Source organism: Cydia fagiglandana, chromosome 12, assembly GCF_963556715.1.
Source record: "Cydia fagiglandana chromosome 12, ilCydFagi1.1, whole genome shotgun sequence".
Taxonomy (NCBI): Eukaryota; Metazoa; Arthropoda; class Insecta; order Lepidoptera; family Tortricidae; genus Cydia; species Cydia fagiglandana.
Genome location: NC_085943.1, coordinates 13,766,047 through 13,784,693, shown reverse-complemented (window position 1 = coordinate 13,784,693; position 18,647 = coordinate 13,766,047). Strand labels below are relative to the sequence as shown.

The following is an 18,647-nucleotide window of genomic DNA, read 5'->3' as shown; positions in this document are numbered from 1 at the left end:
TCTACAATCTGGAAAATGTAAATTATAGTCAAGGAATACCAGATTTTTCAATTTTTGATGGGAAGAAACCTAAACTTCTTATTATAGATGATTTGATGAGAGAATCAGATGGACGAATCGTTGACATTTTTACGAAAGGTAGTCATCATAGAAACTTAAGTGTTTTTTATATTACACAAAACATATTTCATCAAGGTCGAGGTCAACGTGATATTTCATTGAATACAAGCTACATTGTATTTTTTAAAAATCCCAGGGATAAAACTCAAATACGCTACCTGTCACGACAAGTTTACCCAGAAAACTCAAAGTTTGTGGACGAAGCCTACAAAGATGCTACAAAGGAGGCTCATGGTTACCTCATGATTGACCTGAAACAAAATACAAATGACATATGCCGTTTCAAAACAAAAATATTTCCGTTCGATGGGCATTGCACAGTGTATGTACCTAAAAAGGGGTTTAAATATGATAAAAATCAGCATATTTTAGTCAGTTCTACATGATGCATGCAAGAGTAAACACATATAAACATTTACTTGAAGCATTGCAGTTGCTTAAACCCAAATATCGTACTGCGTTACTTAAATCTTGTGACGATGAAGAGATCAACATTATTTGTGAGTGTATTTATAACGTCCTAAATGGGAAAATTCCATTAGAAAAAAAAGAAAAGACGAAACTAAAAAAATATAAAGATATTTTAAGAAAATTAGTTTCGAAAGGGAAACATAAAATAAGAAAAACTGTTATAGTTCAAAAAGGAGGTGCATTTCTACCTATTATTTTAGGTGCAGTTTTAAGTGCTTTAGTGAACTCTTTATCATAGACAAAATGGAAAACACAAAAAAAATGTTATTAGTAGAATCAGATTTTATTGAAAGGCTGAAACGGAATGAGAGTCCACCCGAAAATTCCTCATCTCGGCTAGATGGAGAGATGCAAAAGATCCTTAAAAGTAAAATGAATGATCGCGAAAAGTGGACGTTATATTCTCAAGCATTACAAAGATTTCTACATTTTATTGAAACAGATCGAAAACCGTTTAGAATACCCATCGTGATGGAGGGGCTAGATCAAGTCATCAACGAAAGTAATGATATTATAAAAACAAAAGTGAACAAAAAGGAGGAGAATGAAAATAATGAGTCAGTTACAGATAATATAACTGAAGCAGCCACACCGTCATCGTTTAATACACCACCTGGTGAAATAAATCAAGAACTAATGCCAATTAGTCCATCAAAAATTATAAACATATTACCTAAATCTTATGAAAGAAAAGCTCGAACGTTGTTAGATTACATTGTTTCAAGTAAACCGAAAATTTGGTGGAAACAGACTGGTGAAGTTGTTATAAATAACCAAACCATTCAAAATAGTAATATTACTGATTTGGTAAGCGACACCGTTAGATGTCTTAAACGTCCTAAGCCAATTGGATGGGAAGTGTTTGCTTTACTTTTAAAAGATATCGAAGTTCCTAGGTCATGCATAGGTAATCCTACAAATTTAGCATTTATTAATGGTACTCCTTTGATTGAACCCTTTACCCCCTCCACATCTGTGAAGACGAGAGCCTCAACAGATAAAGATAATAATACTTCTACACCTCTTGCTACACGGGAGCAAAAGCGATCCGGAAAGAAAATAGAGTGGGAAAGATGGACTCCTTATTAGACATTAACAGAATCTACTATGATGTCTCTAATCCAGCTGGCTATAGCAGTTTAAATAATTTATCAAAGGAAATGAAAGGTCAAATGAACAAAGAGGAAGTGAAAAAATGGTTACAATCTCAAGATACGTACACGCTACATAAACCTACTCATAGACGATTTACTAGAAATAAATACATTCTCTCGAACTTTAATGAACTTTGGCAAGCCGATTTAAGTGATATGAGTACTTATAGTCAATATAATGATGGGTACAAATATATTCTTTGTGTTATTGATGTATTCAGTAAATATGCTTTTGCAAGAGCCATGAAGAAGAAGGATTCAGCAACTGTTAAACAATGTTTTGAAAGCATATTTACTGAAGCCAACTCTGTTCCCCGTCACATCCAATCTGATAAAGGTACAGAATTTGTTTCAAGAGCGGTTAGAGATTACTTTAAGAGCAAAAATATTAATTATTATACCACTAATAACCCCGACATTAAAGCAAGTATAGTAGAAAGGTTTCAAAGAACACTTAAAATGAAAATGTGGCGTTACTTCACTCATAAGAATACATATAACTACACAAATATATTACAAGATCTTTTACATTCTTACAACCATAGCTATCATTCTAGCATTAAAATGCGCCCAGTTGATGTTAGCTCTAATAATATTATGACTGTTTGGTGTAATTTATATGATCGCAAAAAAGATAGGCAAATTTCATCAGAAACTAAAAAACTAAATGTAGGTGATCATGTTAGAATCACTAAATATAAGCATGTGTTTCAAAAAGGTTATGAAAGTAATTGGAGTGATGAAATATTTATTATTGATTCGATTATTAACAGATCGCCACGAGTTGTTTATACAATAAAGGATTTAGAAGGTGAACCCATCATTGGTACATTTTATTCTAAAGAATTACAAAAAGTAACTTACCTCCCCTCCAACGAGTATAAAATTGATAAAATAATACGCTCGCGTCGAGTTGCTGGCAGAAAGGAAATACTAGTTAAGTGGCAAGGTTATCCTAATAAATTTAATTCTTGGATACCTGAATCAAACTTAAAGAAAATATGAGTGAAAATAGTTTTTATCTAACTTTGTTAAGTAATAGTTCATCAGATTACTACACTGATAACACGACTGCACATTTCTTAACTAAATTACCAAAGACCATTAAATTGGATGGAGAATGGGTAGTTGGGTTGGTGGAATTTCAATACCCTTGTTCCATGTATAATGTTCAAGAGCACGAAAACATCATTTATTTAAAGAAAACGGTGTTATCACCCACCGATAAAACTACAAAAATAGTGGATATAAAAACTCATATACCAGCCACTACATATGATAATATAGATCATTTTCTTCAAGCGTTTAATGAAAACCCACAGTTAAAAAATAACGTAAAATTTCGATATGATGGATTAACAAAACTGGTTGGAATAGCAACAACAAATAAAGAAATAACATCTATCATAACAACTCCGATACTAAGTCTGCAATTGGGTTTTAAACCGAGAACAAATTTAAAACAAAATACATTAGGAAAAAACCCCGCAAATTTATATTTAGGTTTACCATCTCAAATATTTGTTTATACTGATATAATACATCCACAAGTAGTCGGAGATGTTATTACTTCATTACTCAGAATAATACCTTTAGATCCAACTAAGTTCATTTATGGAGCTTATAAAACTCACATTTTCTCACCCGCTCATTATGTACCAGTTTTACGAAGAGAGTTCGATACAATTGAAATAGATATAAGAACAACGACTGGTGTCAGAGTACCATTTCAATTTGGATCTTCTTGCGTGAAGCTACACTTTCAACGAGTAAAATGATTTACAACAGATCGTCAGTCTCTTGTCCTTACGAACATTATTATTCACACCAAGCCGGCTCTGGGATAGGTATTGTCTATAAGGGAGTTCCATACCAACGAGGACATGGTATAGGCAGTTTTTTGGGTGGACTATTTAGATCAGTGCTCCCTTTGTTATCTAGCGGTTTAAAAACCATTGGAAAAGAAACCTTAGGGGCAGGGGTTGGTCTGTTATCTGATATGGTAAATTCTCGTCCTATGGATAGTTCAATTCGATCACGATTTAAGGAAGCGAGCGCTAACCTAAAAAGAAAGGCTGATGAAAAAATTGATTCTCTCATGTCAGGATCTGGGTATAAAATGTCGAATAAAAGAAGAGAACCGCTCATTACTCGAAAAGCATCGCGACGAAGAGGAAGTAAAAATAATAATAAAAATAACGATATATTTTCAAGTTAATAATGTCATTTCTACACAGTCATTCATGTGAATGTGCAAAATCAGAATTAGATATATTTGCCCTTCCATCAACTCAAACAAGTATTGAAAGCGGACATTGGATTCATTACAAACCAATTTCATCTTTAAGTGATGATGGCCCCATTGAATTTCAAGTACCTGGATCAGGAGATGACTACATTGATCTATCACATACAATGTTACATATTACTGCTAAAGTGTTGAATCAAGATGGGACAAAATTAAAAGCAGATGCCGGAGTTGGACCCACCAATAACTGGCTACATTCCCTTTTCAACCAACTTGATGTATATTTAAATCAAAAACTCATATCACCCCCAAACAATACATATGCTTACCGTGCTTATATGGAAAATCTTCTCAACTATGGACCGGCAGCCAAAAAAACCCATCTTACTTGTGGGTTATGGTATGAGGATACCCCAGATTTTATGGATACCGTTGACGCCAACAACAAAGGATTTCAGAAAAGACTAGAATTTATCAAAGAGAGTAAGCAAGTGGAAATGATTGGACATTTGCATGGCGATATATTTAACCAAGAGAAATTCTTGATAAATGGCGTTGAATTGCGTATTAAGTTAGTCCGATCAAAAGAATCGTTTAATTTAATTTGTCATCAAGATAAAAAATTTAAAGTACAAATAACAGATGCTAGTCTCATTGTTAGAAGAACAAAAATTAATCCTAGCGTTTTGTTAGCCCATCAAAAAGTATTGGCAACAACGACTGCGAAGTACCCCATTACGAGAGCAGAAGTTAAGGTTCTCACAATACCATCAGGGGTCCAGGGTAAAACATTGGATAATATATTTCTCGGACAAATTCCTAAACGGTGTATTATTGGATTTGTATCAAATTCAGGTTTTAATGGAAATTTAGCTTTGAATCCATTTAATTTTCAAAACTATAATATGAATTCATTTAGTTTGTTTGTAGATGGTCATGAAATTCCTTCTAAAACGTTACAACCGTCATTTAGTTCTGGTTTAATAGCGGCGGCATATCACACCTTATTTTCCGGAACTGGTATTCATTTTCACAACGAAGGTAATGGAATAAGTAGAACAGATTATGGTGGAGGTTATTGTTTGTTATGTTTTGATTTAACCCCAGATTTATCTGCTAGTTCAACTTCACATTGGAATCTTGTTAGACATGGAAGTGTTCGGATAGAAGTACGCTTTGATTCGGCTCTAACTAGCACCATTAATTGTATCGTTTATGCAGAATTTGATAACATTATTGAAATAAACAAAAACCGTGATGTATCTGTAGATTATAATAGTTGAAAAACATAATTATATAAATACAATGTTTTCTTTCGTTTACTTTATTTTGTTGTAGTCATTGTTTGCAGCATCATCAAGACAAAAATTGTTATTAATTAAGTAATTATGGATACTAATGAGATACAATTTTGTATGAAGAAATTAAACCCACTTTTTGAAACAAATGTTTTTGCTGCTAACAAAATACCTATTTGGGTCGATCTACCTGTCTTTATTGTTAGTAATTTGGACCCTGACACGAAACCAGGCTCCCACTGGGTTGCCATACACATTGATGTTACTGGTATAGGAGAATATTTTGATTCCTTCGGAAGGAAGCCTTCAGGTTACCATAACTTATTTTTAAAAAGAAACACCAGACAGTGGTATTTTAACAATAAACCTCTTCAAAACCATTTTACTTCAGTTTGTGGTGAATATTGTTTAGTTTATTTGTATTTTAAATATCATGGAAAAACTATGAAAGATATGCTAAGTTTGTTTTCTGATAATTCTGTATGTAATGACCTTATATTAAGGAATATGTTTAAAACATTTTTTGTGAAATAAAATAATACGTGTACTTAAATAAGATTTTTTATTTTTTCATATAATACAAAGACCATTCTAAACTATACATTTTTTTAAATTTTATTATTTACAAAATATTTCTTAATATTCTTTGTTACTTAAAAACGAGACGACACAAAAAAATCTGTTACATGGAAAATGTACTTAAGGAGAGGTAAAAAATGAGAAATACGTTAACACAATCATTAAGCTACTACTATCATTAATAATTATAACTATCACTGTTTCTTATTATCTATAAAATATTTCACACTACTGTCCTTAGAAGCTAATTGCTTTGTTATGTTATAAATAATATTTCGCGTATTTTGTAGCTCCAAATCGTCTTCCAGCGCAAAATATTTCAATCTGAAGTCCGCATGCTTCCAGTGTTCCATGGGTGGGATGTTTTTAATTGTTTGCATATCATATATCTCGATTTTAATCAAATGTGATGCATATGCCCCGTCGTCTTGTCCGGATGATAAGTTTGCAACACCGTCTGGTGAACTTTTGCTCACATTCGAAGACCGTTTCACAATTTTGGGTTGCTTTTTAGGTCGTTCAAAGAAACTATCGATATTGTTTCCTGAACGTTTCTTTGCGATGGCTTGTTTAACTTTGAAACCAAGCGTACCCTCTTCATCGCTTGATTCGTCTTTATTATTATCCGGGTAGTAATAGTTCTTGAAAGTATTTTCAGTGAACTGAAACAATATAAAACAATAATTTACACACTGTCTACAATCTTTATAATTAAAACACAAAGAACACAAGTGAAAACAAAACAAAGTAAGTTACGGTAATAAAAGACATACTTACATCCATTGTTGGGTCTTTCTATAAACACTTAAACACTTCACTGTTGAATTAACACTATATTTCTATATACTGCAATAATAGATACAAGGAGCTCTGATACAGTGGACTGCCACGACGGTAATACTTACTCAAACTCATTTCTCTTCGGCTTTTATACTGTGTCACTATGACCAGGGTACAGTACCGTTAAAATCATGTCTCAACAAGTTCATCTAATACATACGCTCTCTTTACTAAAACCCAAATTCAAAAGCATAATAGGAAACAATAAATCCATTGTCGGTATAAAATATAATAGATGTCTTCCAATAAATCAATTATGCTGTTGTAACAATGAATAGCAACGCACAAGAAATGTTGACGTATTAGACTAAATCATGTTGAAACCAGTTGACACGTCTCGTTCTTTTTTTTTAATCACACAGAGTAACATGTCTCAACAAGTTCATCTAAACAGACGTTCTCTTTACTCAAACCCAAATTATAAAAGAATAGGTATAGGAAACAATAAATCCATTGTCAGTATAAAATATAATAGACGTCTATCAATAAAAAAATTAAGCTATTATAACAATGAACACAAGTGCACAAGAAATGCCTCACACGCCTCGTTATTTTTTTAAATAATAGAAAGAAACAAGTAACTACGAGTTTACTTTATATCGGAAGACTAGGTGAAAGCAGGTTAGTTTGAAATGAGTTAGGTTGATTTTAGTTAGGTTTGGTCAAGTTAGGTTTAGGTTAGGTTTTCGAAGAATAAGTTAGGTTTGGTAAAAGGTTAAGGTTATTTTAGGCTGCCAAAGGATTACTAGTGTAAATTCTACGTCAGAAGAAGGTTAGAACTGTATTCCTTATAAATCGAAATAGCTCCAAGAGGTAATAAGACAATGCGGGTTATTAGAGTTGATAGTTAGAGTACCTATGCATCACAAATAAGTACCTATCGCTAATACCTATTGCAAATAGCTATTGCTAATACATATTGCAAAATACCTATCTCTAATACCTATCACAAACACCTACTGTATACACACATAAAGAAGGCATGAATGGAGACGTCGGTGGGTTAAGGAAAGGGTCCAGGCAGGTAGTATGCTCGGTAACACAATAGCGCGCCCGAGTCGAGATCGAACAATAGAAAAGGGTCGATGAGCCTATTGTTACCGTGGTGAACAAGGTGTATTGTTTAATTAGCGTATTTCGTAAGTCCCTGAAGGAGGCGCCGGGCACTGCTGGGACCTAGCGCAATCAATTCAAATGGGGGGCTATTTTTTTTTTTTTTTTTTTTTTTTTTTTTTTTTTTTTTTTTTTTTTTTTTTTTTTTTTTTTTTTTTTTTTTTTTTTTTTTTTTTTTTTTTTAGGTTCAGCATGGGCGGTGGCTCGGCCCTGGGGTCAGGATCGGGGACCACTGAGAGGCGGGGCCAGAAACGGCGAATACTTTCTACTCATAGGTGATTTTTTTAAAAGTAAAATGACGTTTTTGAACGAATCTGTTCAAACATAGTGATTTCAACAAATTCAGTTGAATGTTACTATCCATTCAAATAAAACGTATTCAGTATGTTACAATAACTAGTGTTGCAAAAAGTTTCCTCATTCAATAGACTCAGTGAAGTCTTAAGATTAGAGTTCCTTTATATCTCTTTCACACCATCCTTTCATAGCTGAAGAGTGAGCAAGCAGGCTTAATTTCGACGCGCTCTGACCCCTTTTGTCAACAGAAAGCCTTTCATCCTTGCCGCTCCAATTCACAGCGGATACGCCATTTCCCGTCCTTTTCCTTTTGATTAGTGGCAGTGGTAAAAGTGACAAAGATGCGACAAAGGTATCTCAAAGCGTGATAATTGCCACCTCTGGACAAGGCGTGGGCGCGGCGGTGTCTGGTTTCAATCAGCCAAAACGACAAAGGAAACTGACAGGCTGGTTGTGTGAATTAGAGGAGGAAAACCGGCAAAGAGCCGGCTGTGCAGAGTAAGGTTTCATAGCCACATCCTAGCGGCTAAATTTCGACCGCTCTGTTTCGTGTATTTCATTTAATAATATCTACAATACTAGGCTGTAGACGACGGACCCTACCAACCTTTGTGCTGCGTGCGTGCTGGCACTTGGCAGTCTTTAAATTCTACAAATATAATTGAAAACGAGTGGTCAATTAAGTACCACTCGATTCCCAATTTTTATCACTCGTATTTCATGATTATGATGTTAATAAAAAAATATTCCTAATACCTAATTCAAACTACCGTTATAATGAATAAGATACTTAATAAAATATGTAATATCCAAACTAATCAATTACCTATCAGTATAAAAAAATATTCCTTATATCAAATCAAACTACAATAGGTAACGTAAAAATAAGTACATACGATAAGTAGTAATATTATCCAAACAAATTAATTATCACGGAACTCGTCACGCGTCAGTTCTCCGATTCGAAACGATTCCCTCGAGTGACATTTGTTAATCATGATTAACATTTAGCATGCCATGTAGTTTATGTGTCGTATTTTTAGGTTTGATAAAATTCATACTCTAGTTAGTAGTTATCACCAAACACTCAACGGAAAGATGTATTTCGGTTACATCATCATCATCATTTTAGCCTTTAGTCGCCAACTACTGAGCATAGGGTTCTCTTAGTGTACGCCATTTATCCCGGTCCTAGGTAAGGCACATCCAAAAGTGCCTCGCGATTTTTCTAACATCATCCACCCAACGAGCCAACTGTCGCCAGGCAAGCGCTTCTTTCATCCGAACGCGGCCACAATCTGTCAACATTTTGGCCCACCTGCCATCACTCTGCCTGGCAACATGTTCCGCCCAACTCCATTTAAGTTTGGTAATGACGTCAGACACATCTCGCACCTTGGTGTGGCGTCGGATCTCGACATTCCACACTCGGTCTTGAAGTTTGATGTCGAGCATTTCGCTTTGAATTCTGACAACTCTGAAAAAGAAGACCGTTCAATATGATTTAATATTAAAATCTTTGGTCTAATCTAATAATTAAGACAATCCAATGGTTTTAACCTAAACTTTACAAAAAGTAATACGTACATATATTTGTCTGTGAAATAATCAGGGTCTAGCAAGTAGTTTTGAATGGAAACTGTAGGTAAAATAGGTCTTTTTTTACTATTAAAGAATGGCAAATACTTTTAGTAGGTACCTACCTATATGTATTATTTGCTAACCGTCCATACTTTTTACTTATATAAAAAAAAATTAGCGAACTGTACAGGAATCTACAAGTAAAAGCCAAATTTCATAAGCTGTGTGGCAGTTACTAGCAAACAAAAAGATACACAACCATATTATGACACAAATAAACAAAATGGCTTGATGTCCTCGAAATGGGCCCACAAATGTCAGCACAATATTTCACTGCCCGCGCTGGACTTTCACACAAATGATATACACAAATTTTATGAGGAAATTATTCTGATGATCGTTGTTTCTTCGCTGGTTGCTATATATCTTTCGTAATTGAGTTTCCTCATTGCTATGCATTATTAAATTTGTTTTTTGCTAATTGGCATCGGATCAAATATCGATGTTGAATATGTAGTAGTAGTATGTGTATGTAATGTTATTTGATCGTTGCTTCCACATTCTTCGAGAAAGCATAGTTTTTTTTTGCATTTCTCTGATTGCGGGAACGCAAGGATATGTAGGTTTGTGTCACGTGTTTCATTTATAGGGCTAGAACTGAAATTATATTGAGTAAAACGCGTAAGTTTACTTGATTTGCAACAACGTTTAAATTGTCTGTATTTAATCAGCAATCCACGAACTTAATACAGTTTTAAGAAACCATGTTCACGCTCAGACGGTTGTCTCCGACTTTGCAACTGAATAAACCGTAACTAAAACTTCCCAACAATAGTCCAAAAACTCCAAACTATGGTCCAAATGTAACTCTAATATCTTCGTTCAGGTTTGACTTTTATTTATATTTTTTAAAGTTGTAATGCAAAATACAATGCATAGTTTTACAAATGGAAATAAACACTCATACATAACCAAAACTAACATTAGTTTTGATACTTAATTACTTATTGAACTTGTGGACCATAGTTGCAGTATTGGACTATAGTCGGGAGCTTTCACGGTACACGAAAAGTTAGCCCATAAGCTAACTCAAAGGGAAAAACTTCTGATGGCCGATCGTATTGATGAATCCTTCATTCATGGCCTTTTTACGGCTATTCATCAAGACATGTAAGGGAAAAGGAAGAAAAGGTTTAATTATTCGTGTGGTCCGTAGTTACGGAAAACTATTAGGGTGAGAACAATAGATCCTTCTTTCGATAAGGATCGCTTCTCCATTGTTCGGTGTACGTGAATGTGGTACAAAAAATAAGACATAAATGGAGCGGATCTAACAGTTATTTTGTAAGTTCTTACTTTTTAGGGTTCCGTACTCAAAGGGTAAAAACGGGACTCTATTACTAAGACTCCGCTGTCCGTCTGTCTGTTTGTCTGTCACCAGGCTATATCTCATGAACCATGATAGCTAGGGAGTTAAAATTTTCACCGATGATGTAATTTGTTGCCGCTTTAACAACAAAAACACTAAAAACAGAATATAGTAAATATTTAAGTGGGGCTTCCATACAAAAAACGTGTTTTTTATGCCGTTTTTTGCGTGGTACGGACGGAACCCTTCGTGCGCGAGTCCGACTCGCACCTCCATCAATTTTTCCATCTTTCTCCATCAATTTTTGAACATCTATGACAAATAATTTGACACAACAAATATAACTCGTCGAGAAGGCAGTAGTTTTCTCTTCTCTTCTTACTTTGTGACCAGATTTGCAGTTTAGATTAAGAAAAATACATGTGATTGCAATAAAATTGCTAATTAAAAAAAATCTTCATTACTTTCACTTAAATATTTGTGTTTGCAGCTAAGCTGATAAAGTATAAACATTTACTACCGTGGAATGGGGTTTCTTTGATCAATTTAAAAATTAATATGTACTAAATCCCCGAATATTATTATGGAATCTAAAAATAAAAATTACAGTAGGTATCGGTTTTTGCTCCTCTATCGATTTTATAATAACTAATACCTGCATATTATTATACATACAATCATAAAAATAATCACACTCCAAATTTTTCCTTTCAACCTGACTAACGCATGTCTCACATTTACAAAGCTTTGTAACTCATAACCAGAGCTCGGATAGGGTGAGCTATTTGCCTTATAATTTGACATGTCTTATGTCATATATAAGGCAAATAGCTCACCCTATCCGAGCTCTGCTCATAACAAAATACCTGAAGAATATAACATATATTACAAAAACGACTTATGTCCATTGAAATTTGAAGATACATTTGTCGTTCTAGTTACGGTGACGGGTGTAACTGATGGCCCTTCCTACTGAGGCCGATCCAGATTAAAACTATACTCTGTACTTTTAGGTATTTAAAAAAACGTAAACAAACCATTAAAAGGGTAATTTATTGGGCAGGTTTTGGTTCCTGTTAAATTTTCAATTTTAAAAAATAACAGGTTACAGATTCGTTCCATCCTATTTCAGCAACCTGTAGTTACGCTGGATTTTATGATATATATACACATATATAAATTTACCCAATTATTTATATCACATTAAATGATTAATAATTTTTTATAGTAAATTGCCTCATAAAAAACACCCAATTTTGCAGATGTGCAAAACGCAAGGTTATAGTTATGAGGATAAAATACGACTAGATTACACAGTACCGTTTTTAGTGTAGCAACACGTACCTTGTGTCACTTTTTAACTTGGTCGGTTTGACAGCGGCCATTGCTTGACGCTTGTTGCATTGTGTTTTATAGTCGGATGCCCTTGCGATATTTGTGGTGTTTTTGAGCTGTTATTCGTTGTAAATTTTGTGGTTTTCTGTTAAGTTTTTGTTGAACTTGTTTGTTTTGTTACGGAGTTGTGTGTTTTGCGTGAACATGGATGATAACAAACCGGGAAGTAGCCGGCCTAGTTCCCTGCTTACATTTCCTTCTCCGAAGAAAAAGAGGCCTAAAACGGGACAGCTTTCGTCATCGGAGAAGACCGTACTTGTTAACGTTTATAAATACGTGGAAGAAACGTGGCCCAAGGATAAATACCCATATAAAACCGAAATCGTTCAGAAAACGGCAGAAATTGTTGGTGTCTCGACTCCTACTGTATACTCTGTTTTGAAAGAATACAAGACCCACGGTCGTGTTCAGTCTCCACCGCCACCTGCGACGAAACCAAGTTTAGTAAATGCACTGGATGAGATTGAACTGGGTGGCATTCGAAGAAAAGTGCACCAATTTTATTTTGCCAATGAAATACCAAGTATAGACAAAATGCTTGATGCAGTAAACAGTGATGAGAGTCTGCCAAACTTCTCGAGAACCTCATTTTTTAAAGTTTTAAAAAAACTGGGGTTCAAGTACTCTAAAAGAAACCGAAAAAGTATGTTGATTGATAGAAGTGATATAGCCTTATGGCGTATTAACTATCTAAACAAAATAGAAGAAGAACGAAAGGCAGGGAAAAAGATTTATTACCTGGATGAGACCTGGGTTAACGAAGGTAATTAAATTGTTTTACTTTTCTTTTTAATTTTCTTGTTTGTAATCATTTAAATAGAACTTGAGAGATGATAAATAAACTAATGCTGTAATGTATTCTTTACGTTATGTAGTATGGTAAAAATAGTATCCCGTTCAAAGATACACCTAATTCCTTAATTTGACATGTCCGCCTTCAACTAAGCACTCGCTTATAGACCTTCTTTATTTTGTGTGTCTCAGCTTTAATCCTACCAAATATTTATAAAGATTAGAAAAGCTATACTCAAGTTATCGTCTTACGTTTGATTTATGTTGTAATAATAGTGCAATAATTATTATTTTGGTTTACAGGGCACACGAAAGAAAAAGTTTGGCAAGACACAACAATCAAGAGTACCAAAGAAGCTCATCGCCAAGGGCTTTCTACAGGACTCAAAAATCCATCCGGCAAAGGAAAACGCCTCATATTAGGCCACATAGGTATGTCATATTTGTGTTCAATAATATGAATCATCCATACTAATATTATAAATGCAAAAGTCTGTCTGTCTGTTTTCTCTTCAGACAGACAAAACGCTGGCAGAAGGCAGTTTATTTATAAGTGATACCTTCTGCCAGTCACTTTGTCTGTGTAAGATTATGATGATATGTCCTTTCCCGAGAGAAACTCCATCAAGTGTCAAGAGGTTCATAATATTAGTATGGTTAATAAGTCATACACAAATTAATCTATATAATATAATATAATATATAATCTATATAATTAAGGGAGTGCATAGACTCATATAGTATAGGGTCGGCAACACGAGTGTGATATCTGTGCAGTAACAGGCATTCATAGGCTCCGGTGCCTGCTTACCATATTTGTTATTAGCATGCATTAACATGTTTCTATATTTTTGTAGGATCTTCAACCGGCTTCTTGAAGGAGGGCGAGCTGATCTTTTTAGCGGGCACAGATGATGGAGACTACCATAAAGAAATGAATGGAGCAAACTTTGAAAAATGGTTTGACGTTATTTTAAATAACGTTGAGCCAAATTCAGTAATTGTGATGGACAATGCACCATACCATTCACGCAAGCTCGAAAAAACTCCTATTTTAAAAACAAAAAAAGCTGAAATCCAGGAATGGTTACGGTCCAAAAATATTGCTTTTGGACCTAAGGAATATAAGGAGCAACTCTTGAAGAGAGTGCGAAAAGTAAAAAAAAAATACGAAAAATATGTTGTGGATGAAAAAGCAAAAGAAAGGGGCATTACTGTCATAAGGCTCCCGCCATACCACTGCGAGCTCAACCCTATTGAGCTCATTTGGGCACAGGTAAAAGGGGAGATTGCCGCAAAAAACAAAACGTTCAAATTGAAAGAGCTAAGAGATTTACTACCCGAGGCACTCGGAAATGTCACTGCTGCTAATTGGAAAAGCTGTGAAGATCATACCATAAAAGAAGAAGAAACAATGAGAGGGTTAGACAACCATATCGACAACTTGACTGACAGATTTATAATAAATGTGGGGGGGGGATTGGGATTGGAATCATCATCATCATCAAGTGATTCCGAATAAAATATTAAATTTCCTAATTGTACTGTATTGTACTAATAAATAAAAATAATATTAAATTATTGTGTCTTTTTATTTTATTTATACACTGGTCTCAGTTTTATTTATACAGTGGTCCTATTCAATATGCGTCACACTGCTGAGCACAGACAAAGGCCTCTGGCCTCCTCCCATGCAGTAGAGGGCTTGGGCTATAGTCTTCACACTGGCACTATGCTTGTATTGTAGTATGTAGCTGGAGACATCACATACACCTTTGAATTTGTTTGTGAATGTATGCAGGTTTCTTCACGGTGTTTTCTTTCATCAAAGTCAAAGACCGACTGATAAACTCAGTGGTACGGTCGGGGTTCGAATCTTCCGGATTGAAAGACATCTTACCACAGTTACCACCAGGCTACCAGTGCTTATGGGTAAGATGTCTTTCAATAGTACATTAATTACTTTAAATAATATACGTAATTATAATATTTAAGGTTATTAACATAGGTAATAATTATATCACTCGAAAAAGGTTCTAAACCCCTGAATCTGTCATTTTTGACAGCTGCTGTTTGTTTACGTTTTTTTAAATACCTAAAAGTACAGAGTATAATTGTTACGGTTTTGAACTGATTTTGATACGACCTTGACGATTGTCCTGGTGATTGAAGCCATGTCATACTTACACCCTGACATTAAAGAGAAATATATGCCTAGTTGCCAAGACGAGATTATATGGCTCGCACTGTCAAAAAGTTATCTGATCTTATGTAGAGCCAAGATTCTAACTCTACACTCCCTTACTTTACAAGCCCTATCTTCATAAGCGCTACACCTTACGGCGATTCGAATTTTAAAATAAGTCAATTAATAGAGCTATCGTTTCTAGATTTATCAGTGTCAAATGTGACGTTTCTTCAAACAAAAACGTCACTATTGACACTGCCACATTTAATCCATATCGTTTCTATCTATTATAATTTTACATATCTTAAAGTTCGAATCGGGCAGTTAGTCAAAATATGCGACTTGGTCGTTTCAGATATCGTTTTGATGTCAAGTGTAAGGTTGACGAAATATAAAATGAGCCGATCTCACGGACAAGTTTGAACAAGATCGGCTAACATTATTTCGTCAACTTTACCTACGTCTGAATTATTCTCCTGGTTTTGATTTCAGGTGCACGTTTGAATTGGCCTAATTAGCGTGCACCTCACACGGCTTTCACTTCATTCTGCATGCACCAATCAGCGTGAGCGATTTTAAGGTCATATCTAAATAAGATCAAAACCATAACAAGTCGCTCAACCAGAATCTGGCTCATGTCCGCCTCTCTCGCTTTTTGTTCGTCAGGTAATATAACGAACGTATTATAACGCTCTGAGAATGACAGGTACTGTATTTGAATGTGGGGGCGTTGTACTTGTTATGATAGGGCCAAAGAGAATTCAGACTAGAGGAATATTGTCGTTGCCATATTGCCATCTTTCGACACAAATTAAACACTTTTAGAACGCCACTTAACTTTGATTCTTATTTTTTCACTGATATGTGTTAAATGTCAAAAAGTATCGCCATCAACTCGAAAGTAGGCCAAAGATGATCATCCCTCGAAAAGATGGCACCATATCTTTACCTATCGTCGAAGTAGTGAAAATATAAAGATCAATCTCAAAGTGCGTTCTAAAAGTGTTAATCATTTGTATCGAAAGATAGCAGTTAATGTACTGACTACATATTTATTTAATTTACTTTGACATTATTCCTCTATTTCAAATTCTCTTTGATAGGGCGGATCGATTTGATCTCACGTTTTACGCTGAAGCTATATTCGTCCTGCTAATAATATGATGGTCAGTGACGAGCGAGGCGGAATCAGAAATATTAGATACACTACATTATCGCAGATACTGCGCAGATAGTATTTTATTACTGCGATAGCAATAGCAATATCGTTTTGACTGTTTACAAAACGCAGATATGTATCAAACTTTTACTAACCTACAACCAGTTTTATTTATTATAAGGGCAACTTAATGAACTATATACAGTAAGACGAAGATATATCTGCAACAATTTTTATAGCACGCGCAATGTAATTGTTAAATATACGACATAATTTCATAGAAGTTTGACGTTTAAAATAATACTTGCACTGCGTGTGCTTTCAAAATCGTCGCACACTCATCTTGGTATAACTCTAAATGCTTGGCTACTAACATATAAATAAGTTTTTGGCAAAAATTTCATTTTTGGTACAAGCTTTTATTGCCGACTGTACTTTTTTTCCATAGGCAACTAATACTCATCGAGACAGTTCTAAACACCCCAAACACAATTAGGTTTCGTTGTTTTATCACAGAGTTCCTATGGCCACCTCCGGTCTCCATCATCAGATCAGCTCGATGACACCATAATATTGCATTGTCACCCGACTTACGTAGGGGAGACCGAGGAGAGTTGTGACAGAGGAGAGTTGTGACATCGTCGATTTTTTGGAATCTATTAACTAGAAACTAGGTCGTAATAGCGCGCGTTTGTTAGTTCAAGTTACGAGCAAAATTTCAGCTCAATCGGAAACCGGAAAGTGGATCAAATTTAACTTGCAAGATTTGATTACAGACATACAGACAGACAACGGTCAGGTGTAACTAAATAAAAGCTTGTAAAATATTTTTTATCATTACTGCCTGTTACTTTACGTAAACAAAGACAAACATTTTGCACCTTTTATAGTGTCCTTAAAGTGTATTAATAGGCTTTATTTAATTGGATAGCTAACTCTAAGGGCTGATTTAGACGGCGCGCGATCTCGCATGCCATTTTAGTTACATTGCGGACTGTTTATTACGTCTAATTCAACCGACCAATTAAAACCCGCAATGGTATGAAACTCGCATGCGAGTTCTCGCATCGTGTAAATCAACTCTAACTGTACTTTTTGTTTGTTATTACAATGTACCTAAGTATCCTTTTATGTTTTTATTTAGGATGTACGAATATTTTTGTAACATCAATTTGACAACATGAATTTCCATTTAATTTAGTGCTACTTATATAAGTTACATGGTTTGTTTATTCTAATTATGGAAACTGTGGGTCTATAAGTCTGATGATTACCGTTCATTGTAATAATTTCTTATTAAAAGACACTGTTTCAAAATAAAGAAAACGAATAAATAAAATATTTACATATCCCGCTCGTTTAACTTTGTTAATAATATGCTTGTTCGCTATCAAACTGCATTTGAAATCGTGTCGATTCCAGCCTTAAGGCTCAGAACCTTTCACTCAATATCGGGTTAAACTCTGTGGTAATTCAACTTCTAAGTAGTGCATCGCATGTCACTCAAGCTCTTTGACACTTAACAAGATTAATTATCGTCGTATTTCGAATGTAAGGGAGGAATATACGTGAATTATACTCATATAGGTTCCTTTCCTATCTGATTATAGTATTAATTTAGTGCTCCTTACCTATATAAATTAGTTCACGGGGCACTATTTCAATGTAGAAATAGAGACATGAACCCAAATTAATTTAAAAGCTATATACTTGTGATGTTTTCTTTACAATAAACTCTTAAGTAGGTAGGTAACTTAAGACTGGCTTTACTGGCCACGTTGAGATTTGCAACATTAATCGCCTGAGACGAATATCCTGGCTTAGATACCTAAATATAATAATATACTTAGCAATGTTTACTTTTAGCATAGTGTTGTGTTGCTGCCGGTGAGTAAGATTGTGAGAGCTCAACTAAGTTGTGGAGTGTAAGGATTGGAAACTGTAGTTGTAGGCAGCCATAGGCTACGGGTTACCATCAGGGGGCCCGTATGCTTGTTTTATTTTAACCTATAAATAAATATTTACTCAAGGTCTAATGTGTTT

The 18,647-nt window shown here is 34.7% G+C and overlaps 2 protein-coding genes and 1 long non-coding RNA gene across 4 annotated transcripts in view; all 3 read left to right on the top strand.

The window, feature by feature from the left end:
* The window catches only part of LOC134669667 (uncharacterized), a 254,006-nt gene that overhangs the window by 101,779 nt on the left and 133,580 nt on the right, over window positions 1–18,647 (top strand). The gene's annotated exons all lie outside the window — the stretch shown is intronic.
* Window positions 1–18,647, top strand: part of LOC134669652 (uncharacterized) — a 183,738-nt gene that overhangs the window by 55,160 nt on the left and 109,931 nt on the right. The window lies entirely within an intron of this gene.
* On the top strand, window positions 12,442–14,779 carry LOC134669294 (uncharacterized). Its single transcript, XM_063526798.1, has 3 exons — window positions 12,442–13,228; window positions 13,561–13,689; window positions 14,115–14,779. The coding sequence occupies exons 1-3, from the start codon at window positions 12,610–12,612 to the stop codon at window positions 14,777–14,779; spliced, it is 1,413 nt and encodes a 470-aa protein (XP_063382868.1). The 5' UTR covers window positions 12,442–12,609.

Coding starts and splice junctions, on each gene's coding strand:
- LOC134669294 (XM_063526798.1), top strand. CDS start 12,610: ATGGATGATAACAAACCGGGAAGTAGCCGGCCTAGTTCCCTGCTTACA. Junction 13,229..13,560: donor TGAGACCTGGGTTAACGAAG/GTAATTAAATTG, acceptor TTTGGTTTACAG/GGCACACGAAAGAAAAAGTT. Junction 13,690..14,114: donor CCTCATATTAGGCCACATAG/GTATGTCATATT, acceptor ATATTTTTGTAG/GATCTTCAACCGGCTTCTTG.